General features: G+C 42.1%; 1 protein-coding gene across 1 annotated transcript in view; it reads left to right on the top strand.

Moving 5' to 3' along the window:
• CCDC88C (coiled-coil and HOOK domain protein 88C) overlaps positions 1-21,112 on the top strand; it is a 125,443-nt gene that overhangs the window by 37,525 nt on the left and 66,806 nt on the right. The window contains exon 4 of the mRNA XM_077820005.1: positions 13,458-13,527. Coding sequence (XP_077676131.1) covers positions 13,458-13,527 — 70 coding nt within the window. The remainder of the gene's footprint in view (positions 1-13,457; positions 13,528-21,112) is intronic.

Here is a 21,112-nt window from a genome sequence, read left to right as displayed (position 1 = left end):
TCCATTTTGACCGCTCATCATTCCCTTATTAAAACTTACCAACAGTCTTCCTGTGTTAGATAAAAGCCTAACAGAACCAAGTGGAATCTTTCCTTCCAATACCTATTTTAAAGATTTTATACCATTGACTTTCTGCAGGGAAGCCTGGAAGCAAACTAATCTCATGAGCTGTTTGGGTACCTTTTTTACACACAGCCATAGCAACTAGCAGTAAAAACCGGTTTCACTGGCTCCCACCTCCAACTCACTCCATGCATATCCTGCCACCTAACTGCTCCCTTTGTCTTCTTCTGGCCCTCTTGGTTTCAGACCTTCTTTCAGGTTGGCTCTCTGAGCTCAGATCAGCTTCTGAAATAACATGAACCAAGTTATCCTTTCTTCCTTCCAGACTCTTTAAAACTCGTTTCTCCTACAAATCCTACACTGATCTCTGCACCTTCTCATGGCTACGCTGTTGGTCCATGTGTAGTATTGTCTGAGTAAGAAGATACGGTCTTCTCCGCTTGGACTCTGTGTCTCTGTGCGTACGTGTAATGCTAGGGTTAGTTTGCAATCATATATTTATAAAATAGGCTGCATGAACACAAAAAGTTTTATACTCTATTGCAAACTGAGGCCAGTTTTAAGCTCTACATGTGTTTCAGAAATTAAGCATGGTTTAAATTTATTTTTAACAGTTTCTATTTTTTTTCAGGGAGAGGAAAGTAAGATGGTCACCAATAGATTTTTATTTGTTTTTATAATTGTGATGGATAATATTGCTTTATTTGTAAGCATTTTTTTCTGTTTTTATCAATTTAAATTTTAACAGTTATGGGGAAGGAAGGCAGACTAATGACAGCAGATGTTAAGATTCAAAAAGTAAAGCCCCTGCATCAGCTCTGCTACTGCCAGCATTACAACATGTTTTATACATATTAAGGTGGGAATCTAATAAACTCTTAAGCAGCATTTTTCTTTCTTTGCCTATCTGTAGATTTCAGTTTTTATCAATAGCAATATGCTTTCATCAGTTTGTGTGTGTACAGTGAAATCAATGTTTACCAACAATTACCCATAAAAATCTAATCCTTCCTTCCTAACCTACCAATATAGACAAGTTGCTCACTTATTTCTAGAGCCCTGCAAATCTGCGGCTATCCACGGACCATATTTGCGGATCGTGGCTTGGATGCAGATACAAATTTTGTATCCATGCAGGGCTCTACTTCTTTCTCTGGTACTCCTAGACCGCACTCACAACCCGTTTAATCCAGGAGCATATGGTTTTACCACTGGCAGAATTTATTGTAGATCTCCAACTTACATTAACCATAGGTTGGATCACTACATACCTTATTATTGATCTGAAGAACTCTGACCTATACTTTAGACATCACTTTGAAACCATTTACTTATCTGATTTATTCCAGTACATACATACATACATACAGTAACTGTCCTATGTCCATATATCTACCGCTGCTTAGTTTGCAGGTACCTGCTTATAATGCTTTGCATTTCCCTAATGCCATCCAGCCAAAGATCGCAAAGCAATTTACAAACATTAATGAATTGTCTCATGACTCTTGTATGGTAAATGAGTGTTAGCCTGGTAAATTGAGGAAAGTAAATGATTCCCCTTTATAAAACTTTAACAACTTAGCAGCTCTATATCCAAGCAACCCTGAAGTCATTTTATGTACTTAAGACCACACTTCTTCACATTGAGAAATGCGTACTCCATGAGTAGCCCCATTGAAATCAGTAGGGCTACTTGCTGAATAAGATACTACTCATTCTGAGGAAGAGTGGCAGGCTATAGCCCCTAGTCTCTTTTGAGGCTTAACTGGCAGACTTTCAATCTGAAACTGACACAGAGAAGGATACACTGATTACCAGTTTTGCAATGACTGGTCTGTGTGCTCCTGGCTCAGTTTTGTACATTCCATTTGGAGTCATTTGTGAAGCCTGATTCATACAGCTATTCTGAACTTGAAAATGTCTGCTAAGATTTTCATTTCTTACTGAAACATTAGTCGTGACAGACCAGTCATTTCTAAAATCCCCCAAGGACCACCACCTGATCCACTGCCCCCTCCCCAACATCCAGCTATGTTCCTGTTTGTTGTCTTTTCTTGCTTGCTCTCAGTTTAGCATTGCAGGAGTTTGAGCTTCTCTGAAAGCTGAAGTTGACATCTCAGCGTCTCTGTGGAGAAACTTGGAAATGGCTCCAGCCTGTGGCAGGCTTTGCTTTCTCCTGGTATTAGCCCTTGGATCAGCAGCTTGCATTACAATATTTTCCCCAGTGCATGTGGTTCTTTTCAAAGCACAGCAAGAATGAGCCCCATGTATATTAAAATTAAAGTAGCTGGGTCAGAGTTTGGTAAAGGGGCTGTTTGTGTGTGGAGCTGTGTTTTGAAGAGGGGCACTTGATATCTTTGGATATGGCTGTATTACTTTGTCTCATTTTCTTTGTTCTAATTCTTTCCTACCTGTCAGGTCCGTGTACTTCCCCACTCCTTAGTACAGTTTGTACAACATCCTCCTCTTCAGACCTTACCTTACCTCTAAAAGGACAGGATGGATTCCTCTTTGAAACCCATGAATGATACTTAACTTTACACATTAATAACTGGTGAGCAGCATGGGACACTCCCTCTTCCCCACACTGTTCAGGGGCTGAACCTTCTGCTTCCACAGCAATCCCAGTCCTGGTGAGCATGAAACAAGATTCAAATCCAGATGTTTCATTTGCAGTGCAGAGCACTAACACTAGGCCATTTTGACCAGCCCCACCGCTCAGTTGTAAGCTCTACATGTGTTGCAGAAATTAAGCATGGTTTAAATTTATTTGTAACAGTTTCTGTTTATTTTTGGGGAGAGGAAAGTAAGTTGTATCTTAGGCTGATCTTGACATTTAAGATGCCATCTTACAAATTGATCACTTCATGTTACCAAATCCAGTGGAAGAATTTACCATCAAATGGTGTTCTATGCCAAGAGGTGTCTGTAGTAGCAATGGCTGTGTATTTTGGTTTCTCTATGAACAGAGTTAGAAAACTATCACCTATTTGAAAACTATAATAAAAGCAGTTTTTGCAAGCACTTACCAGGGTGAATGGTTATTTGATGGGCAAGTAAAATGTTATTTTTACATTTGTCATTAACACTCGTCTCATTAACAGGCAACCTGATAGAATTTGTTGCTGGGCTGGTAAATGTTCATGGCAATTTTGCAAGGCTGCTGTAAGTAGGTAGCAAATTTCCACCTAAAAATTGAAATATACTTAATGATTCAGTGTTAGAATTTGATGTACAATGTCAAGGTATGCACATGCACACACCCTGCTGAAATTGTGAATGGAAAAAAGATTTTTGTTTAAATAGGTATTTACTGCTGTTGTTCAGAATTTTAAAGCGCTTTAATTTTATTTCTTTTCAGCATGTGTTGGGTTAAATCATTATGGGCCCTTGAGACCACCACAGATTAACTGAATGTATGTTGAACAGATGGATTGCATTTTAGCTGGTTACAGCTGTAATTTTAAGTGACAGCCCTTTAACACAACACAGTTTGTTATTCCCTGCTACTGCAGAAACTGCCCCTGGACAATCTGAAGGCGGAATTAAATAAAAGTCTAGAGTAATTTGTCTGGATACTGTTATAAGCATGTGAAGTCACTTGCACGGGCTTTGAAGGGATTTGAGGCTAAATCAATAAGTTTTTATTTTCAACGAGTGGTTGAATTAGTAAAATGTGCTGCTGGCTATAAAACCTGGAGGACACAGACCTCGACAATTGGATTTTCCCCTTCAGGGTCAAATCAATAGTGCCTCTAGGACCCAACTGCAGTGCTGCATATCATATGGAAATACGTGATTGACATTTCTGAGTCAGGGAGGTGAGGGAATAAAGTTTGTGTCATACTGAATTACTATGTAGAAGTAATCATAAAATGTGCACCCTATATTTTGTGAATCCTTTTTTTTACACTGTTAGGCATGGCAGTTTTTGTATTTTGTTTGATAAAATAGCTTTTTCTGTCCTTATTACTTTGTGATATGTAAATTGCAGGGAGACGCTTTTTACGTGGAATGAATTCAAACTTTAAGGAATGGAACAAACATCTTAAAATGCAATACATTGTGCCATATTTTAATAATATTTCAGTAGCCACTTATATATGCCAAGAAGTGCATCTTAATCAGAACTTCTGTTATATGACTTACACATTATGAAATCAGCTATTTCCATTGATAAGAACCCCCCCAGCCCTCTTTCCTACCCTCTTCAAGACCCACTTCTGCTGCTATTTCTGCAAGGCATCGTCCTGTCAGTGGTAGTTTCGTTGTGTGCCAGCCGGGAATAGCCAATTTATTTATTTTAAAAATAATAATAATAAATTTGGTACCTTCAGGAATAATCTAGTTATGCAGTCTCTCTCTTTATAACCAGAGGATCTTATTTTCATTTTCCACCTCTTCTGTCCTCCAGTCTTGCCAGGTATCTGGTTTTCAATCAGAACACACGGTTGAAAAGGGACCCTGGCGACTCCAGTCAGCACCAGTGACCGGGCCATTAAAAGTCTGGTTGGTGCAGGGCTGGCAGGCTCCCTAACTGGCTCCCTGGAAGCAGCAACATGTCCCTTGGCTCCTAGTTAGGGGGGGCTCCGCAGGCTGCCCCCGTCCCAAGTGCCAGCTCTCCAGCCCCCATTGGCTGGGAAATGCGGCCAATGGAAGCTGTGGGGGTGGTGCCTGCAGGCACGTGCAGCATGCAGAGCCCCCGGTCACCCCTGCGCCTAGGAATCGAGGAACATTTCATGACGCTACTTCCGGGAGACACCTGAGTAAGGTAAGCGCCGCCTGTAGCCCAGACCCCCTCCCACGCCCCAACTTCCTCCCCTAGCCCTGAGCCCCCTCCCGCACCCAAACTCCATCCTAGAGCCCGCACCCCAACCCCCTGCCCTGAGCCCCCTCCCACACCTAAACTCCCTCCTGGAGCCCAACCCCCCCCCCTCACACCTAAACTCCCTCCTGGAGCCCAACCCCCCCCCACGCCCAAATCCCTTGCCCCAGCTAGGAATCCCCTCTCACACTCTGAACCCCTCGACCCCAGCCCAGAGCCCGCTCTTGCGCCCCAAACCCCTCATCCCCGGCCCGACCCCGGATCCCACAGTCCCAGTTGGAACCATCACCCCTTCCTGCACCCCATCACCCCAACCCCCTGTCCTAGTCTGGGGCCCCTTCTCACACCCTGATCCCCTCATGTCTGGCCCTACCCCAGAGCCCCCTCCCACACTTGACCCCGTTGGCCCCAGCCTGGAGCCCCCTACTGCATCCCAAACCCTTCATCTCCAGCGCCACCCCAGAGTCTGCACGCCAAGCCAGAGCCCTCACCCCCTCCTGCATCCCAGCTCCCTGTCCAAGCACAGGGAAAATGAGTGAGTGAGGGTCCGGGAAAGTGAGTGACGGAGGGAGGGGGATGGAGTGAGCAGGGGGTGGGGGCCTCGGAGAAGGGGCGGGACAAGAGTGTTCGGTTTTGTGCCATTAGAAAGTTGGCAACCCTACTGTCTTCCCTTGCCTCCTATTGTTTGTCACATTTCTTTGTTGCAATTGGTCTGTAGATGATAAGCTAGCCGGGGCAAAGGTTATTTTTTAATGTGTTAGTACAGCATGAAGCATGTTAGGGCTCTGCTTCTGACTGGGACCTCTGTGCTCCCGTAATACAAATAACAATCATAACACTGATCATTAGTGATGGTATCTGACCAGTAATGGGCCACTGGATTGGTGGAAGATGGCTTTATGGAGGTTCTCTTTTTATAGTGCCAGTTGTCTATAGAATAACCCTCTGTATGCTGCCGAGACCCTATTAAACTTTTTAATAGAACGTTGCTCATGCTCTCCTATGTTGGGTTTACTTTTCTCTCCTTTGGCTGCTACTGCAGTTATCTGGATCCCACATACACATAGTATAGTTAAGATGAGATGATTCCTTCACTTTGCCCTCCTGCTGAAATTCCGGCCTATGATTGTCGGGGCTGATTATTCTCAACGGATGAAGTAACTGCTATTTTACTGGGTTTTAGTTTCCACTTGATGGGGATTTGGACTTGTGCTTTCTAAGTTGCGCATTTTCAAAAATCGCCCCTGAAACACTTCTCATCCTATTGTCCATCAAATAATAAATAAAAATGTTGTAGAAGTAAGCAAAGTTCTTAATCAGGTAGTTTGTTGTGTATATAATATGTTACCTCGGGAACAAGTACCTCGTTGTACAAGAACTGTGCTCAGGTATGTGCAAATTGTAAGTTGTATATTAAGAGATTTTTGATAGATCTGTTTGTATTTAATTGCACTGAAATTTCCCAGCAACAACTTGTTTTATCTTGTCTAACCCTTTAAAGGGGCACTGTCACTTTGGTTTATAACATTGTATGTTTAATGTGTTTACTCATGTAACTAATAACGCCTGTGCTCATTAAAACTGAAATAATTTTTAAAATCCAATTTACTTGTCAGTTTGTAACTTTTATCCCAGCTGGGACACTGAACATCAAATTTCCTTACTGGTTTTTCTTTCTGCAGTCTGCAAGCAACAGGTTACTACTTTAAAAATAACTGTTTTCAGTGACATATAAAAAAAATCAAACATTTAGGTTTATCTTAGAGTTAATATGATTAAATTAGTTTTGAAGAAAAGCCTATTTTCTGTATGTTCTCTAGCAAATTAGAAATTGCTCTGAATCAAAAATACCTTGAATCCAATCACCTCTTTGACTTGGGGCCTATCTCTCTAGTCAGTGCAATTTTCATCCCATTTGTACCCCTAGATTCTGTGATAGCCAGGTATAATGAATGAAGCCATCAGTTGCTATCGTGATCCAGAGCTGCCAACACTTACTGTTGGGGGGGCTGATCTTCAACTGGTATAAATTGTCAGAGGTCTACTGACATCACTGAAGCTCTGACAATTTATACCAGCTGAGGAGCTGCCCCAGAGTGTAGTACTTACTACAGTGAGTAGTCCCACTCCAGGTGATGTTTCCAGGATCAGGTGCATAGTTTTATTTTTCTAGTACACGTATTAAGGTCATAGATATAGGGGGATGGAACTTTGATCATAATGTATAATTAAGAACTCAAAGAAACTCATGACAAGCCTTAATATTTCTGTTAGCCCCATCCACTCTATGCGGCCTGAGTTTATGTTGAAATTTAAACTAGCTGCTCTGAGTCAGTAGCTGTCTTTCTGGTGAAGATAAAGCTGGTGATGCTATTTCTCATGGTAATTGAGTAAGTAGGAAAGGGCCATTTGGCTTTCAGTCATCTGGGCAATTAGCATTTTCTAGTTAAATAGTATTCTTAAGTGGACTTATCTGGCTTGGGCATGGAATTACAGGGGCCAAGAGACTGCAACTTTTAGATAATTTATTTAGTGCCTACATGTTTTTTTAGGATTCAGGGGAAGGTTAATTTAAATCTACAGGAGGAGCTAATGGTGACTGTACATTAACACTGTACTGTGATGTAGAGAGAAGCTTCTGTGTAAATCATGTAGTAGCCTTGAAAATCATGTAAATGGACAGTACAGCTGGGCTGAGGAGATAGTGTTTGGATCCTGATTAGGCCAGGGTTCTGGTTTGAGGCTGAATCAGGGCTGAGGTTCAGTTTGGGGTTTGAATTTACATGTCACCTAAACCTTTCAGGCTGTTCTGGTAAGATTTCAGCTTCCCCATAGCCTTAAAATGAGCCTCTTAAGGTTTTTCCTACTTGCAGCAGAAGTCTTCTTTCCCACCCCCGATCCAGAGGCACGTCTTTGTGGTTCGGGGGTTGGCCCATCTCTGGTTGACTGGGCATTTTAAGTTCTGTTTCCCAGAACAGACAAGCAGAAAACCCCAAAGCCCAGCTTTGGAACTGGTAAACAGAAAAACAGTCCTGTTCAGGACTTTATTTCAAGTTTACTTAAAAGACAAAAATGTATCCACAGTCTGATTGGTTCAGACACTCATCAGAGGGGTCTGCCATTATAAAGCAAAGGATTATACAAGCAAACAAAAGAAAGTTGTTTTTATTTCCCCAGGAGAGACGGAGAGACTCATTGGCACAACCTGCATCATTCCAGGTCTCTCTCAGCTGTGGAAAGGCCAGTTTTACGTACTTCCTAGCATGCTTTGCTTAGAGCTGGGGTCGCAAAGTCATGGGCTTTGTTATAAACTTCAGAGCTGCTTCCCTGAAACCACTTGCTCCTCACTCTGGACTTACCATGGCTGCCATGAGAAACTACCTTTCCCAGCAACCTTGCTTTCCTAATACAGAGATGCCAGTTAGGAACCCGTCTGAATCAGCTTTCTCCCTCACTGCTGAGGGGACAGAAGTCTAGCCTACCTGCCAGCCCTGAGCTTCTGAAATAGAAAAGAATAATTTATTTGTGAACCAGGAAAAAGTTATTTTTCCAAAATCATTTAAAAGTAAAAAACAGAAACCGTCCAGAGTTTTGTACTCAAGTTCTGAAAGTTCAGATGAAGAAATTCTTCAAGACAAAAAGGTTGGCTCTCCTCCTTGTTCTATCACAGAAACTCCAAACTCTGAGCTTCTTGGAGCCATCGGCACACAAGCTGTTAGAAACGCCAGACTAACGGAGCCGTTTCTTGCACGGCTGACGCACAGGTATTTTTAAGAGTCTGACCTGGAATAGGGTTGTGTAGGCCCAAGAAAGTTCCCTTCTAAACTTCAGAGGATCTATCTAATCTGTTGCTGAATAAAATATTAATATATGACCATGCAGGCTAAGAATGGGAAATGCTCTTACATCCCATCTGCCTACAAAGACAGACAAGCAAATATCCTGAGAGTAATCCTGGGTTAGTAAAAAAGAAAACTAGAGGTTTCAGAAACTCCTCAGGAATAAATTAGAACACTTATCAGCCAAAGAGAATGAAATAAAGGGGGATCCATGACTCAGACTCCTAGTAATGCCATGTTGCCAGCTCTTGCAAGTCTTAATACCCAGCTGCTGCAATCAAGGAACTGCAGGAGAATCTCAACTTTCGTTTTTTTAAAGTGAGTTTTTTGGTCCTAGTTGTTGCAGAGAAGAGCTTAAAATATGACATGAAAGCACGCTGAAGGCTCAGAAACCAGAAGGCAAATGACAAGAAGCCAACAAAATTTATTATTTTAGAAACATCTCATGATTCTTAAGCCACTCTTATGATTTGTGGGTGCTTTACCAATTAATAGGAATAGACCTGCAGTTTGGATCTGAAGCCAAACATCCTTAAAGTTTGGGGTGTTTCACTGTGGGTGGGATAGGGCTTGGTTTAAGTCAATTTCTGCTAGCTATGGGACAGCCTTGGTCTTTGAAGTTCAATATGGCACCTGCCAATACCATAAAAGGGTCCTAGATTTCAGAAAATTCATCCAGCCTTTTGATGTTCTGATCTTGGGAGAGGCTGGTTTCCGATATCACCTCGTTCGCTTTGAAAACTGAGTAATGAGCTGTTTGAATAGGATCCCATACGTGGGGCTTCCTGTATCGAAATTGTTTTTTCATGGAAATTTCATTACAAAGAAACATGGAAAACCGTAATCTCTGTGAAATGATTTATGACTTGCAGTTAATGGCCACTTGGTTGGTTAGTGGCCTCAGGTGTAAAGCTGACAGCATTACCACTAATTGTTCTAATAGCTTATAGTTAAGGGAGATTGGTACCATATGTTGTTGCTCTTACCTTTATTGTTTTAATCAAGAGTTAGTTTGGCTGTTAAAATCATTAACTGGCTCTCTCCTAGGAGAAAGGAGGATTTATTATGTACCACCCCTCCCTGTTGCTCTGAAGAACACCAGTCTTTCTGGACAGTGTAGTTTCTTTATTCACTGTTCTTTTTAGTGACTCTCCTCTCACATTGGCTACCATACACAGTGTAATGTCTTGAGGGGAGGGGAAGTGGAGGAGATGTACAGTTTCTTTCGGACTCCTCTGTTTCAAAATCCATATCCAGCTCCAAGCATTTAGCAAATATTACAACCTCCTTGTTGTCTTAGGCTTTGTCTACACTTGCGGTGGCGTGTACGTGTACATGTAGCTACATGCCGCACTGGAAAACTGCGTCCACACTGAGATGTGTAGATACATGTGGAAGTGAAGGGCTCTGATAGTGAGTAGGCAGTGGGACGTTACACTGCTAAAAACAGCAGTGTAGACGTAGGAGACACTGCTTGGGCTTGTAGGGAACTGTGTAGGGTATATACCCTAAAGTTCTAGCACGTCCGTAATCACCCAAGCAGTGCGTCACCATCTACAGTGCTATGTATATCCATGCCGCGGCAATGTCTGTGCACTGCACGTTGCCAGAAGTGTAGACATTGCCTAATACAAGTATTTACTACACCTTTAGAAATAAGTTGCACTGTATTTACTATTTGCTTATTGGCAACTAAGTTCCAGTTGTAGGGCCAAATTTCGTTTTCAAGTGCTATTGTTCATTGACTCCTGTTGTAATAATTGGAAGACAGCGGGCTTGTATCACTGAAAATAGAATTTGGCCCACAGAATCTTTTTATTACTGATGATTCACGAGCTGTAAAGAAGACAGCTCCGTTGTTGGAGCCCAGGTTGAATTTGAAGGGCTTTCATTTGGGGGCGGGGGAGTCTTACTTATAGTTGATTTGCAAATCACTGGGACAGTAAACATTCCAGCTCATTTTAGAGTCATATGTGAGTGCGCTCAAAGCTCAAAATTGCTCCATATTTTATAAATCCTGATGTCTTCAAAACCCTCGGCTAATAGAAATGTTTGTGATTTTTACAATTCCAGTAGAAAACATCTGCCTTTAAACAAACATTTTCCTTCATTGTGTGCAACTCAAATAATGCAGCATTAAGGATCTGAAAGTAAAACTGGCTGGATGGATTTTCATTGTCCAAGCTGAGAGGAAATGCCAAAACTAAGCAAATAAAAGATATATTGATGCACACGCAGTTATTTTAAGAATTCTGTGATCTTGTTAGAGGGAGGCAGTGTGGTCTAATGGATAGAGTATTGGACTGGGACTCTGGTTCTATTCCCAGCTCTGCAATTAGCCGGTTGTGTGACTCGGGTAAGTCAGTTCACTTCTGTGCCTCAGTTTCCCCATCTGTAAAAGGTGGATAATGATACCAGCCTCCTCAGATCTACTGATGAAAAGCTCCATATAAGAGCCTTACTATTTACTATAAGAGTATTATTATTATTATTAACCTAAGATGATGCCAATAGCACAGGTAAAGATAATTGTTCTTTAGCTTAAAGCCAGGTCAGAGAGAAATAGGTACAATCTCTTGCATCAGATGGAATCTTTTAATCTGAATTAGGAAATCATGGTTTGATGTGATGTTCATAGTTTGGGCCCATTTCTTATGTTAGTAACACCTAAACAAAGATTCTTGCATGCCACCTCACAGAGAATAAAATCACACAACTAAAAGGGAAGCTAGTCATTGAAATACTGGATGGTGTAATCAAATAATAATTTGCAGAAGGAGTGTGTGGAATGTTAACTACATAAAGTTTAGCCCCAGTGCCTTTTGTCTCTGTTGGTTAAATAGCAAGAGATCTGATGATTAGACAAAGACAACAAGAATTCTTTATGCATTCCTGCCTCAGGGCCGCTCCATGCGCTGGATGATTGAAAACAAAATTTTCGTTTGCCAAGGAACTCAGTAATAAGAGACAAGTTCATTAACAGAATTGTCAGAATTAGCATCTGCCAAAGAAGACAATGCATTGTGGAACTGATTAGCAGAGTATCATATTCTGGCCATGTGCTGTGAAATCCAATTTGTTTTGCACCTGTTGGCAACAAGTGGAAATGAATTTTTGTGTAGCATGTCTTGAAAATGTGTACTATACAACATTTGGATAATGACTCAGCAAACAGTCAGTCCAAGTCACAAATCTTGATGCAATGTAGTGTTTGGTTAAATTCTTGTTTCCTAACATCACCAAAGGTATCAGCTGTGGTATTAACACATTTCTTCTTTATGCAAGCTAACTATTGCTTTAAGCATGTGTTATTTATTTAAATTAAGAGCAGAGAAAAGATGAAACATATTGCACCCAAAATGGTTTTAAAAATACCTTCCAGTTTCCCTAGACACTGCTAGATCAGTGAATGATTTTCTTACCCATTCAAATTCAGTTTTCCTTTTATGATGGTTCTCAAAGTGCAGAAATAACAATCCAGTAGTTTAAGGGGGAGTGTGTTTGGATGAATTGGTGACTCTTTCTAGAAGTGTGTGTGTGTATATATATATATATATAGAGAGAGAGAGAGAGAGAGAGAGTGCTTATTTATAGTCTTTGGTATGGCTCTGATTCCCATAATATCTGAGACACTAATGAATTTGTCTTCTCAGTATCCTGTGAGGTAGGTTGGGAAATGGAGACAGGCAGGTTAAGGCACTTGCCAAAGGTTAGGGGGAGATGGGTAGAGAATCTGGATCTCCGGAGTCCCAGTCCAGTGCATGAACCAAAAGACCATCTTTTTATTCGGGGGAGGGGAAAGAGAGAGAGAAATAGTGGTGTTGTCCCAAACGAGTGCTAATTATCTTCATGCTAGGTTGCAAAATATTCCTGGATCACATGGTTCAGCAATTTTTCCCATAAATGTCATCTCTGTGGTGTACTTGTCATGCACCTTTGACCACTGCACCTGCCCTCTGGCTACCAGTCCATCTCCTCATGACCCATTCTGGTACTCCAAGGCCCTGCTCAGCTTAAAACAGCTGACAGTTTTTGAAAAATGGAACCTGCCAAAGTAACGTGACTTCCTGTTTTCCATCTATTGTGGGATTTCCCCACACACTCCCAAATTAAAATTACACTTGCCCAAGACCCATGATGGGAAAAATTAGTATTTAGGCAGGTGTCAGCTCTCCTATACCTAAAGAATCACAGCTTTTCAGTCCAATTTCTCACAGCAGTCGAGATCACTTTAATAGCTTTCTTTCCTCCTCCCCCTCCCCAAGCCATCTTTAAAATGTCCAGACCCATGAGATAATTTGATCAATTATTTGAATTAACCAGCCATACCAGAATGGCTTACATGGCTTTGGTCAATATGCTGCAGCTGTAAATCCAGAAAAATGGCAGCAACTATGGATTGAGCACTAAATGAACAAAGGTCTTGTCAGGAGGAAAGGTGTGATGGATGGCTGTGCCCAGGCAACACTTTGCATTCATTTTTATTCATATCGTGAGACCCTTAAGTCCTACGTTAACCATCATTGTAAGAGACCATTGGTGTATCTCAGTTGTGGAGTCTGTAGCCATCATCAAAGAGTGATTTATGTCTCATGTGAGACTTCACCTTGTGACCTCCTTAACTGCCAGCATGCTGAAGCCTTGCAAATCAGTAGAGCTGTGTATTTTGTGTGATTTAATTGATTTGGATTCTTGACTGACTCTTGTTTACAATTCTCCATTTCATTTAGGAGGTCCTTCAGCAGCTGATCGTAATGCATTTACCAAATGTTTTAATGATTGGCAAAGATCCTCTTTCCGGTGAGTAGTTCGGGTAGTTTTTTCCTTCGAGTTGTACCCGACATTGTTAGTTCCATAACATTTTTTTCTTTTGATACTGTACATGCAGTTTCCCAAACTAGGACTAGTCTGGGGGATGGGGAGAAAAGAGAAAAAGCTGGTTCTTTCTATCTCAGGTACTTGTGTGGCCCCTATTACCATAGGAGTGCCTCACAATGTTTTGTGTGTGTATTTATCCAGACATTACCCTGTGAGATCAAGAAGGATTATTATTTCTATTTCATAGATGGGAACTGAGGCATAGAGAGACTAAGTGACTTGCCCAAGATCACACAGGAAGTCTGTGGCAGAACACAGAATTGGCCCTGTCTCTTGAGTCCTATACTAGCACTCTAGCCACTGGCTCATCCTTCTTCTTGTGGAAGATTGGCTCTGTATCCACTCCCCATGTGCTCCCATAGCTGGGGAAGAGCAGCGAGGGTTTTCTTGGAAGCGACCTTCCTTGGGTCTCTGCTCCAGTGCAGCCCGTACGTAGGCTGACATGGGAGTGTCTCTTGTCCTGCTGTGTTCCTGTCCTCTGGTCCTGCAGCACTCAGCTCAGTCATGAGAGCACACATGGGCAAGGCCCCACAGAGCCAGCTGTGGATGCTTGCACCAAGAGCAGTGCTGTCTGAGTAGCCATTTGCTAAGTGGTGTGATGAAGGGACTGCCACCAAGAAAGTGGGGGAAGAGGCAAAAATACACAAGAAAACATGGAGAAGGGAGAAAATGAAGAGGAGGAGGAGAGGGAAGCAAGGAAAGGAGAGAATAGATGGGGGTGGGGGAACGAGACAACGGATGGTTAGCAATCATGCCAGGCGTTTTGTTAAGGGACACCAGGACAGGCACCCTGCTCTGCTAGTCCATCGCACGGAGAATGCCACCAAAAATAAGTTGGGAACCACTGAGCTAATGTTTGACTTTCCGAGTTCATTGCTGGGGTTTAGCCAGAATAATGAAAATGATCTCTCCCAGCGTGCACGTCTCTAAAATTATGGGTTTGTTGTTAGGTTTTGACTTTATGCCAAATGCCCATTTCCTTCCCTCCTTGCAAAAGCCAGGGAAGAAATACCAGTTTTACCATAGAAGGAAAATTGCATAGCCAGCGTTGACTGGGAACGACGTGGTGTAACAAACATCTCACCAGAATAATAAGTCTCAGCATGAGGTTTCCTTTTGCTGTGCTTAGCAGCAGCAGTGGGATGTTTTGTTTTATTTTTAGTCAGAAAATAAATCTACCCTCCAGTCCATGGACCACTACAGCTTGTATTCCTGGCACCTTTGCATTTGCAATTGCCACTTGCACAGCATGCCCACAAAAAGGAATGTAAGGGGAGAGTACTTCTGTTCTCTTGAGTACTTCTGTTCTCTGGGCCCCTGTTCTTCTGGAAGTGTAGATGTAGCTGTGTTGCTTTCTATTTTCAGAGGTCACCAGTCCTCATCCTTCTCCCCCTATCTAGTAATGTCCCTCCCAGAGCAACTTTGAGATCCATCTTAGGAAAAGGCTGGCTGGTTTGTCTTCCTGGACCTGTGTGAGCAGCAGTTGACAAAAAACTACCACAATAGATTTTCAAATCCCTTCACAGCGGAAGCTGCATTCAAAACATCCTAGAATGTGAACCTGACGGATATCTGCATTTAGATACCACTTGATATTAAACAGTCCTGCCGTTTGTCTTTGGTCAGGAGATCATTGCTGTGGGAGCCCGGTTGGTGTAGAACTCTCTTCCCCCACCTGAAATCAGTCTCAGTCCTTCTTTCCCCACTTTTAACAAGCAGCTGAAATCTTTTTTGTAGAAAAGTCTTGCTTTAGAATGGCCATTGTTGGCCCATATTCATTACCTTCCAAACTTCTTCTGTTACAACCACTCAATTGTTTAATCCCTTTGAGGTTTTTTAGAAGGTGGATTTCAATTAATTTGTTATGGCAAGTAGGGGGACTCTATAAGTATTATTGCTAATATTCTACAGGAGTGTACACTGTGGTAGAGGCTTGGTAATGCAAAAGTGGAACAGCTTGAAGGCTGAAAGCGATGGGATTGGGAAAATTTGAAGTTATTATTTAATATTTATATTATCATAGCACCTAGGAGCCCTAGTCACCGACCAGGACTCCACCGTGGTAGGTGCTGTACAAAAACAGAACAAAAACACTGACCTTTAAATATAAGACAAGAGATAACAAATGGATTCAGACAGGTAGTCAAGGGGAGTACAAGGAAACAATGGTTTCGGCACACTGGTGGCCTAGCTGTTTTTAAGTTTTTTTGTAGGCTTCACAGCAAAGGAGTGTTTTCGAGAGGAAGTTGAAGGTGGATAATGAGGTAGTTTTGCAGATGTTTACAGGAAACTTTTCTCAACCATGAGCAGCAGCTTGGGAGAAAGCATGAAGGTGCTTGTTTGAAAATTTAACGAGTGGGTGATGTAGGCTCATATCATGGGCCAGCTGGAAGCGGCAGTCAACACCTTGGTAGTGAATGAGAGATGATAGGTAGGGTGGGGCTAGGCCTTTGACAGTGGAGACAATAGGTATGTTTGATACAATAAAGAGGGAGCCAGTGAAGGGATGCAAAGAGACGCATAGTATGGTCAAAGCAACATGGTACAAGAATGATCTTTGCAGCAGCATTCTGAATGGATATGAGTGAGGCAAGATTGCATTTGCCAAGGCCAGAGAGTAGGCTGTTGCAGTAATCAAGTTGTAAGATGATGAGGGACAAGCGCTTCAGTGGTGTGGAATGATAGGAAAGGCTGTATCTTAGACATGTCATGCAGAAAGATTTAGACATAGCCTAGAGAGAGCTCTGATTCAAGGATGGAGGAAAATGAAACAAGGAGAGAATTGACTACCATATCGGTGGAAGAAATGGGGGAGAGAGAGCGGCAAGGAAGAGAGGGCTGAGAGCAGATAAGAAATCAACCACACTGCTGCACTGGAAATCATAGAAGTGACAGGGCAGTGTGACAGGTAATAGTTGGAAAGGGGGAACTCCGCAAGAGAGAGATTAGAGAGAGCGAGAGCAAAGCTTGGTGGAGAGTGGAAGAGTTGAACCAGGGCCCACGTGCGATGAAGCGGTGAGGACGAGGAAACGTGGAGCTAAGGGGTCAGAGAGTCCCCAACATGGAAAAACAAGTCATTGAGGATCAGTGTGGGAGACTGTCAGGAGAGGAAGAGAGAGACAGGTTGAAATCAGAGAGGAAGGCTGATGTTTGGGGGAGTTGAGTGGATGGTAAACAACAGCAACGTGGAGGGGGAGAGGAGAGAAGAGTCAGCCGCAGTGCTGTTCAAAAGAGGAGATAGAGTGGGAAGGGGGAGAAGGGAGGAGTTGGAAGTGACAGGAATGGAAGAGGAGAAGGCCAACACCCCCAGCAAGGCCTGATCCAGGGCAGGGAGTGTGAAAGAAGGAGAGGCCTCCGTAAGAGAGTACAGCTGCTAAGGCCATGTCAGGTGAAGGAATCCTGGTCTCTGTAAGAACCAAGAGCTGGAGGGAGGGAGATATGAAGAGGTCATGTATGGATGTTATTATTTTTAGAGATGGAATGGGGATTCGAGAGACAGCAAGAGAAGGGGATGGGTTTGAGGTTAAGAATGATGGCATAAGAGGATGGGGATGGGTGTGGGAGATGGAGAGGATGGAGATGGAGGGGGGGACATTTTCTGGGGCAAATGTCACCAGAGGTAAGGAGGAGGAGGCAGAAGAGGGTGTAGATATGGGATCTGAATTTGTACTGTTGGGAGCAGGGGGAAACCAGGAGTTAACTAACATGGGTAAAGGGTCTTTATGTTTTCCTGGAAAAGGGAGAGGTTGAGACAGCCATATTAGTAGGGGAAATAAATCAGATCTCATGTTTAGATTCCTGGAATTTTGCTTAATTTAAAATAAGTAAATAAATAAAGGGATGATTTGTTTTGCTCAAACTGTGAAAGGTTTCTGAGTCCCTTCTGCCTTCATAGTCATTGATCCAAAGCCAGAAGGTACAGTCACTCTTGTATTGAGCCCAACTTGTGTTTGCCTAAAACATATCTTCCAGAATTTCCTGTTTGACAATTCAAATTTTGAATTTTCCTTTGTCTTTGTTAAGATGTTGACCAGAGTGGTGTTACATATGTTAAAATGGGGATCTTGGAAGTAAGCAAGGATACTTATATCCCTTAAATACTTATCCACCTATATATTGTGAGTGTTTCAGGCCACTGGGACAGCTATATTGTTCTTAGAAGTACCGTCCCACCTCCTGGAGTTAACACTTCCAACAGTGGCATTGCAGTTTTCAGTGGGACAATGCTTATGTAATGGCACATGTCCACTGGGTTTAGAAGATATAACCCTTCCCCATGCCCTCTGAATATTTTTTCCAGTCCTTGGTAATTTCATCTGGTTCAATTCAGATGAAGATGAGGATAAATGTTTCAAAAAAAGCCTGTGAGCTGAATTGTTTGACTTAATAGTTGCTGAAAAGTAAGGAACTGACAAAAAACTGTGAGTTTGTAGTGGTGGAAAACTTCTGAGATACATTAGACAGTGCTGCTGAGAGATACAGGATTGGTTCTCTCTACTGCTTTGTACAATATACAGTTGTTAGAGCATTCCATTCACATGTTGCCATCTTCTTCCCTTTGGAATATTTCCCCCCGCCAGTGTAATTCTCAGTGTACTATCTCATCAATTCATTATAACTCCACATATCCCATGGTGCCAATGGGGCAGCTGTAATGAACATAATACACCATGGTTGTCTTTCGTAATTTCCTCTTTGCAGCAAGTCTTACCTCCCCCCCCCCAACACACACACACACACACACAGAGTGAATCAGTAATGTATGATGATCCTGAACTTCTGTAACTGACTTCATTTCTTTTTCTCAGTTGCCCGGCAACCTTCACTTAGACCCAAACACACACAGTACTGATACTTCAGAAACTGATGGAAATGAACATTTTGAAACATGCACTTTTTTTTTTTTTAACTGAGCCTTTCAGGGTTTTTAGCTTCACTTCCTCCAAAAGATTTTAAAAAGTGACTTAATTTACTAGCCCTACAGCTCATTTCCGTCCTCTGGAAACACTTTGCAGGTTCAGTACATTTTTCAAATTAAAGGCCGTTAAGTCGTTGCACGGGAGTGAGCCAAAAGTTCCTGCTAATAAATGTCTGTAGAAAATGTTTTTCATTATAATCATAAAAGATTTAATCTCCAACTGGTGTATTTTTTTCATGCCTGGTTTCCTTCCTTATTTTGTTCCATAACTGTCCAGGGAGACAAAGGCTTGTAAAATATGTTGTACAGTTTTCCCCTGTTAATAACAAAGCTCTGTCTCTAAAATGTTAACTGTAGAGTTCAGGCTTATATAATTTGGGACTCTGTTCTGACTGGAAGAAATGAATGCTGGTGTGTTTTCCCAGTTTTCACCTGCTCCACTGTCTGCTGGATGTTAGCCCCTGCCACACGAACACATTACAGCTTTCTGTTTTCTGCTGAGGAAATTTAATACAGAGTACGAATGTGAATAAATAAAATGTATCAACTCAGAATCTACCATTTCTTCTGCACTCTCTCTTTCTCATTTCTCTCTCCAGCTTCCTCTCCTCCTCCATTCATTTATCTCTCTTATTTTCTCTTTACCTTTATCCTCCTTTTTGTTGTTGTCTCCTAATCTCCTTCCCCGCCTCCCCCGCACCAGTCCCACCATCTGTTTCTCACCCTCCCTCTCCTGAGAGACATTGGGGGTGTTCTGGGCCCACAGCACAGAGAGAGGCTCCCAGAGTACAGGATTTTTTCCTAAAAGCCCAAAGGCCCTTTCCCACTGTTGAGAGCAGATGGCCTTTCTGCAAATCCTCAGGTCACTGGCTGCCTCACTGGCTCAGAGACCTAGCATAGGAACAGCTGCCCTGGAATTTTCAGCAAGGTGGAAAATGCTGTTGTGTTGAATTTAGAACCCTTCTCTTTGGTTGCTGGTTCAAGTCCACTCCAGGTCCGCCCTTGGTTGTCCCACGCAATATGAGTGGGTACATCTCAGTTCAGTTCCTAGTAGACATTATCCACATCACAACGTGGCACTCTTCTTGGCAATCTCAGCAGAGATCCCAAGGGCTGGATTGAGCTGGGCACTATCTTCTCAACAAAAATAGGACAGCATTGAAACACTCTGAGGCAGCTTAGGGACACTTGCCTACGACTGCTCATGCTGTGCGTTTCCTATGGATGTAGGACTTCAGTCTCCAGTTTTATCAGCTTGGTGCCTTGTGGCTTCACCACCTCATTATGTTAATGCAAATCAGTCCTTTAAAAAGCACTGCAGGAGTGTGTGCTGTGGAGGAAGCATTATTAAATTGGGGATGAAGAATAATTGTTTTTATTCAGAGTATATTGTATCTTAAATGTACATGATACTGTACATAAGTCCCCGGTCTGTCACTGTGTTGTTTTAATCCCAAGTGTACATAGTACTGTACTGTTTTAGTTCCAGCCGGTGACTTGCTCTGTAACCTGGTACAAGCCACTTAACTTTTCTGTGCCTCAGTTTCCCCATTGGTGAAATGGGAGTGGCTCAAAGAATTGAACTAAATGTGGTTCTTTAAACTTTAATACATTATCTTTAAAACATTTGTGCAGCCTACAGAGTAAAACTATTAATATACCTCATGACCTTCAGAGTGCTTCTAATGGGCTGTAGAAACCAGCTTTCGTTAGATGTGCATTACACATTCTCAGGCGTTAAAAATGTTAATCAAAAAACTCTGCTTTGGAACACTTCAGACAGCAAAGGGTTCTGTAAGCACTAGCCATTGTCTTCCTTTTGATTTCTCATTCCTTCCCCTAAATTCTGGCTTTGCCTTCACTACAAAAAAGAAAAAGAAAAAAGAAAAGAAAAGAAAAAAGGCAGGTGTTAACTGCAAGATAATTAAAGTGCTTTAGCTATTCTGCTGTGAAATCCCACTGCAGACAAGGCACTTTTAGTTTTTACCACGAGGGAAACGAAGCAAGGTCTAGCGCTGACCTCACATAGCTACTCCACAGCAAAAACAAAAAGTGCCTTGCCGCCCTAGGATCTTACAGTGGGATTTCTATTCTGCTTTAGTTAGCCCACTGTCAAACAAACAAATTGTTTTACAGTGAAGACTTAGCCAGACTGGATTAAGTAACATCTACACCTTTTGGGTTAATTGGTTATACACTTACTAGCTAAAATCAATCACATTATTTTTGGAAAACTTTGTTTCATTAAGGGCAATTACAGGTTCCATCACAATTATCCAAGTTAGTTATTCGCCTGGGTTGCCATACCAGTAGGCATACTGATAAATGTTAAACACAGATTTTTGATGAAGTATTGTACATGAGCTAATACTGTAAGCTGTAGTAAGTCTTGCAGGTAGTTAAGTATGTATTCGATGTTACTCTGTAGTGATTAGAGTGCAATGATCATAATTATAATCTCGATATTTATCACTTATTGTAGTCATACCACTAACTAACAGTATTCATGGCATTCCCCAATCCTATCTTTACAACAGTGCAGTAGACAAAGTAATTTAATGGTGCCCTCTTTTCCTAGGAATATATGAT

This window comes from Eretmochelys imbricata, chromosome 6 (genome assembly GCF_965152235.1).
Source record: "Eretmochelys imbricata isolate rEreImb1 chromosome 6, rEreImb1.hap1, whole genome shotgun sequence".
Classification (NCBI taxonomy): domain Eukaryota; kingdom Metazoa; phylum Chordata; order Testudines; family Cheloniidae; genus Eretmochelys; species Eretmochelys imbricata.
The sequence above is the reverse complement of the archived record's forward strand: the minus strand, read 5'-3'. Positions and strand labels throughout refer to the sequence as shown.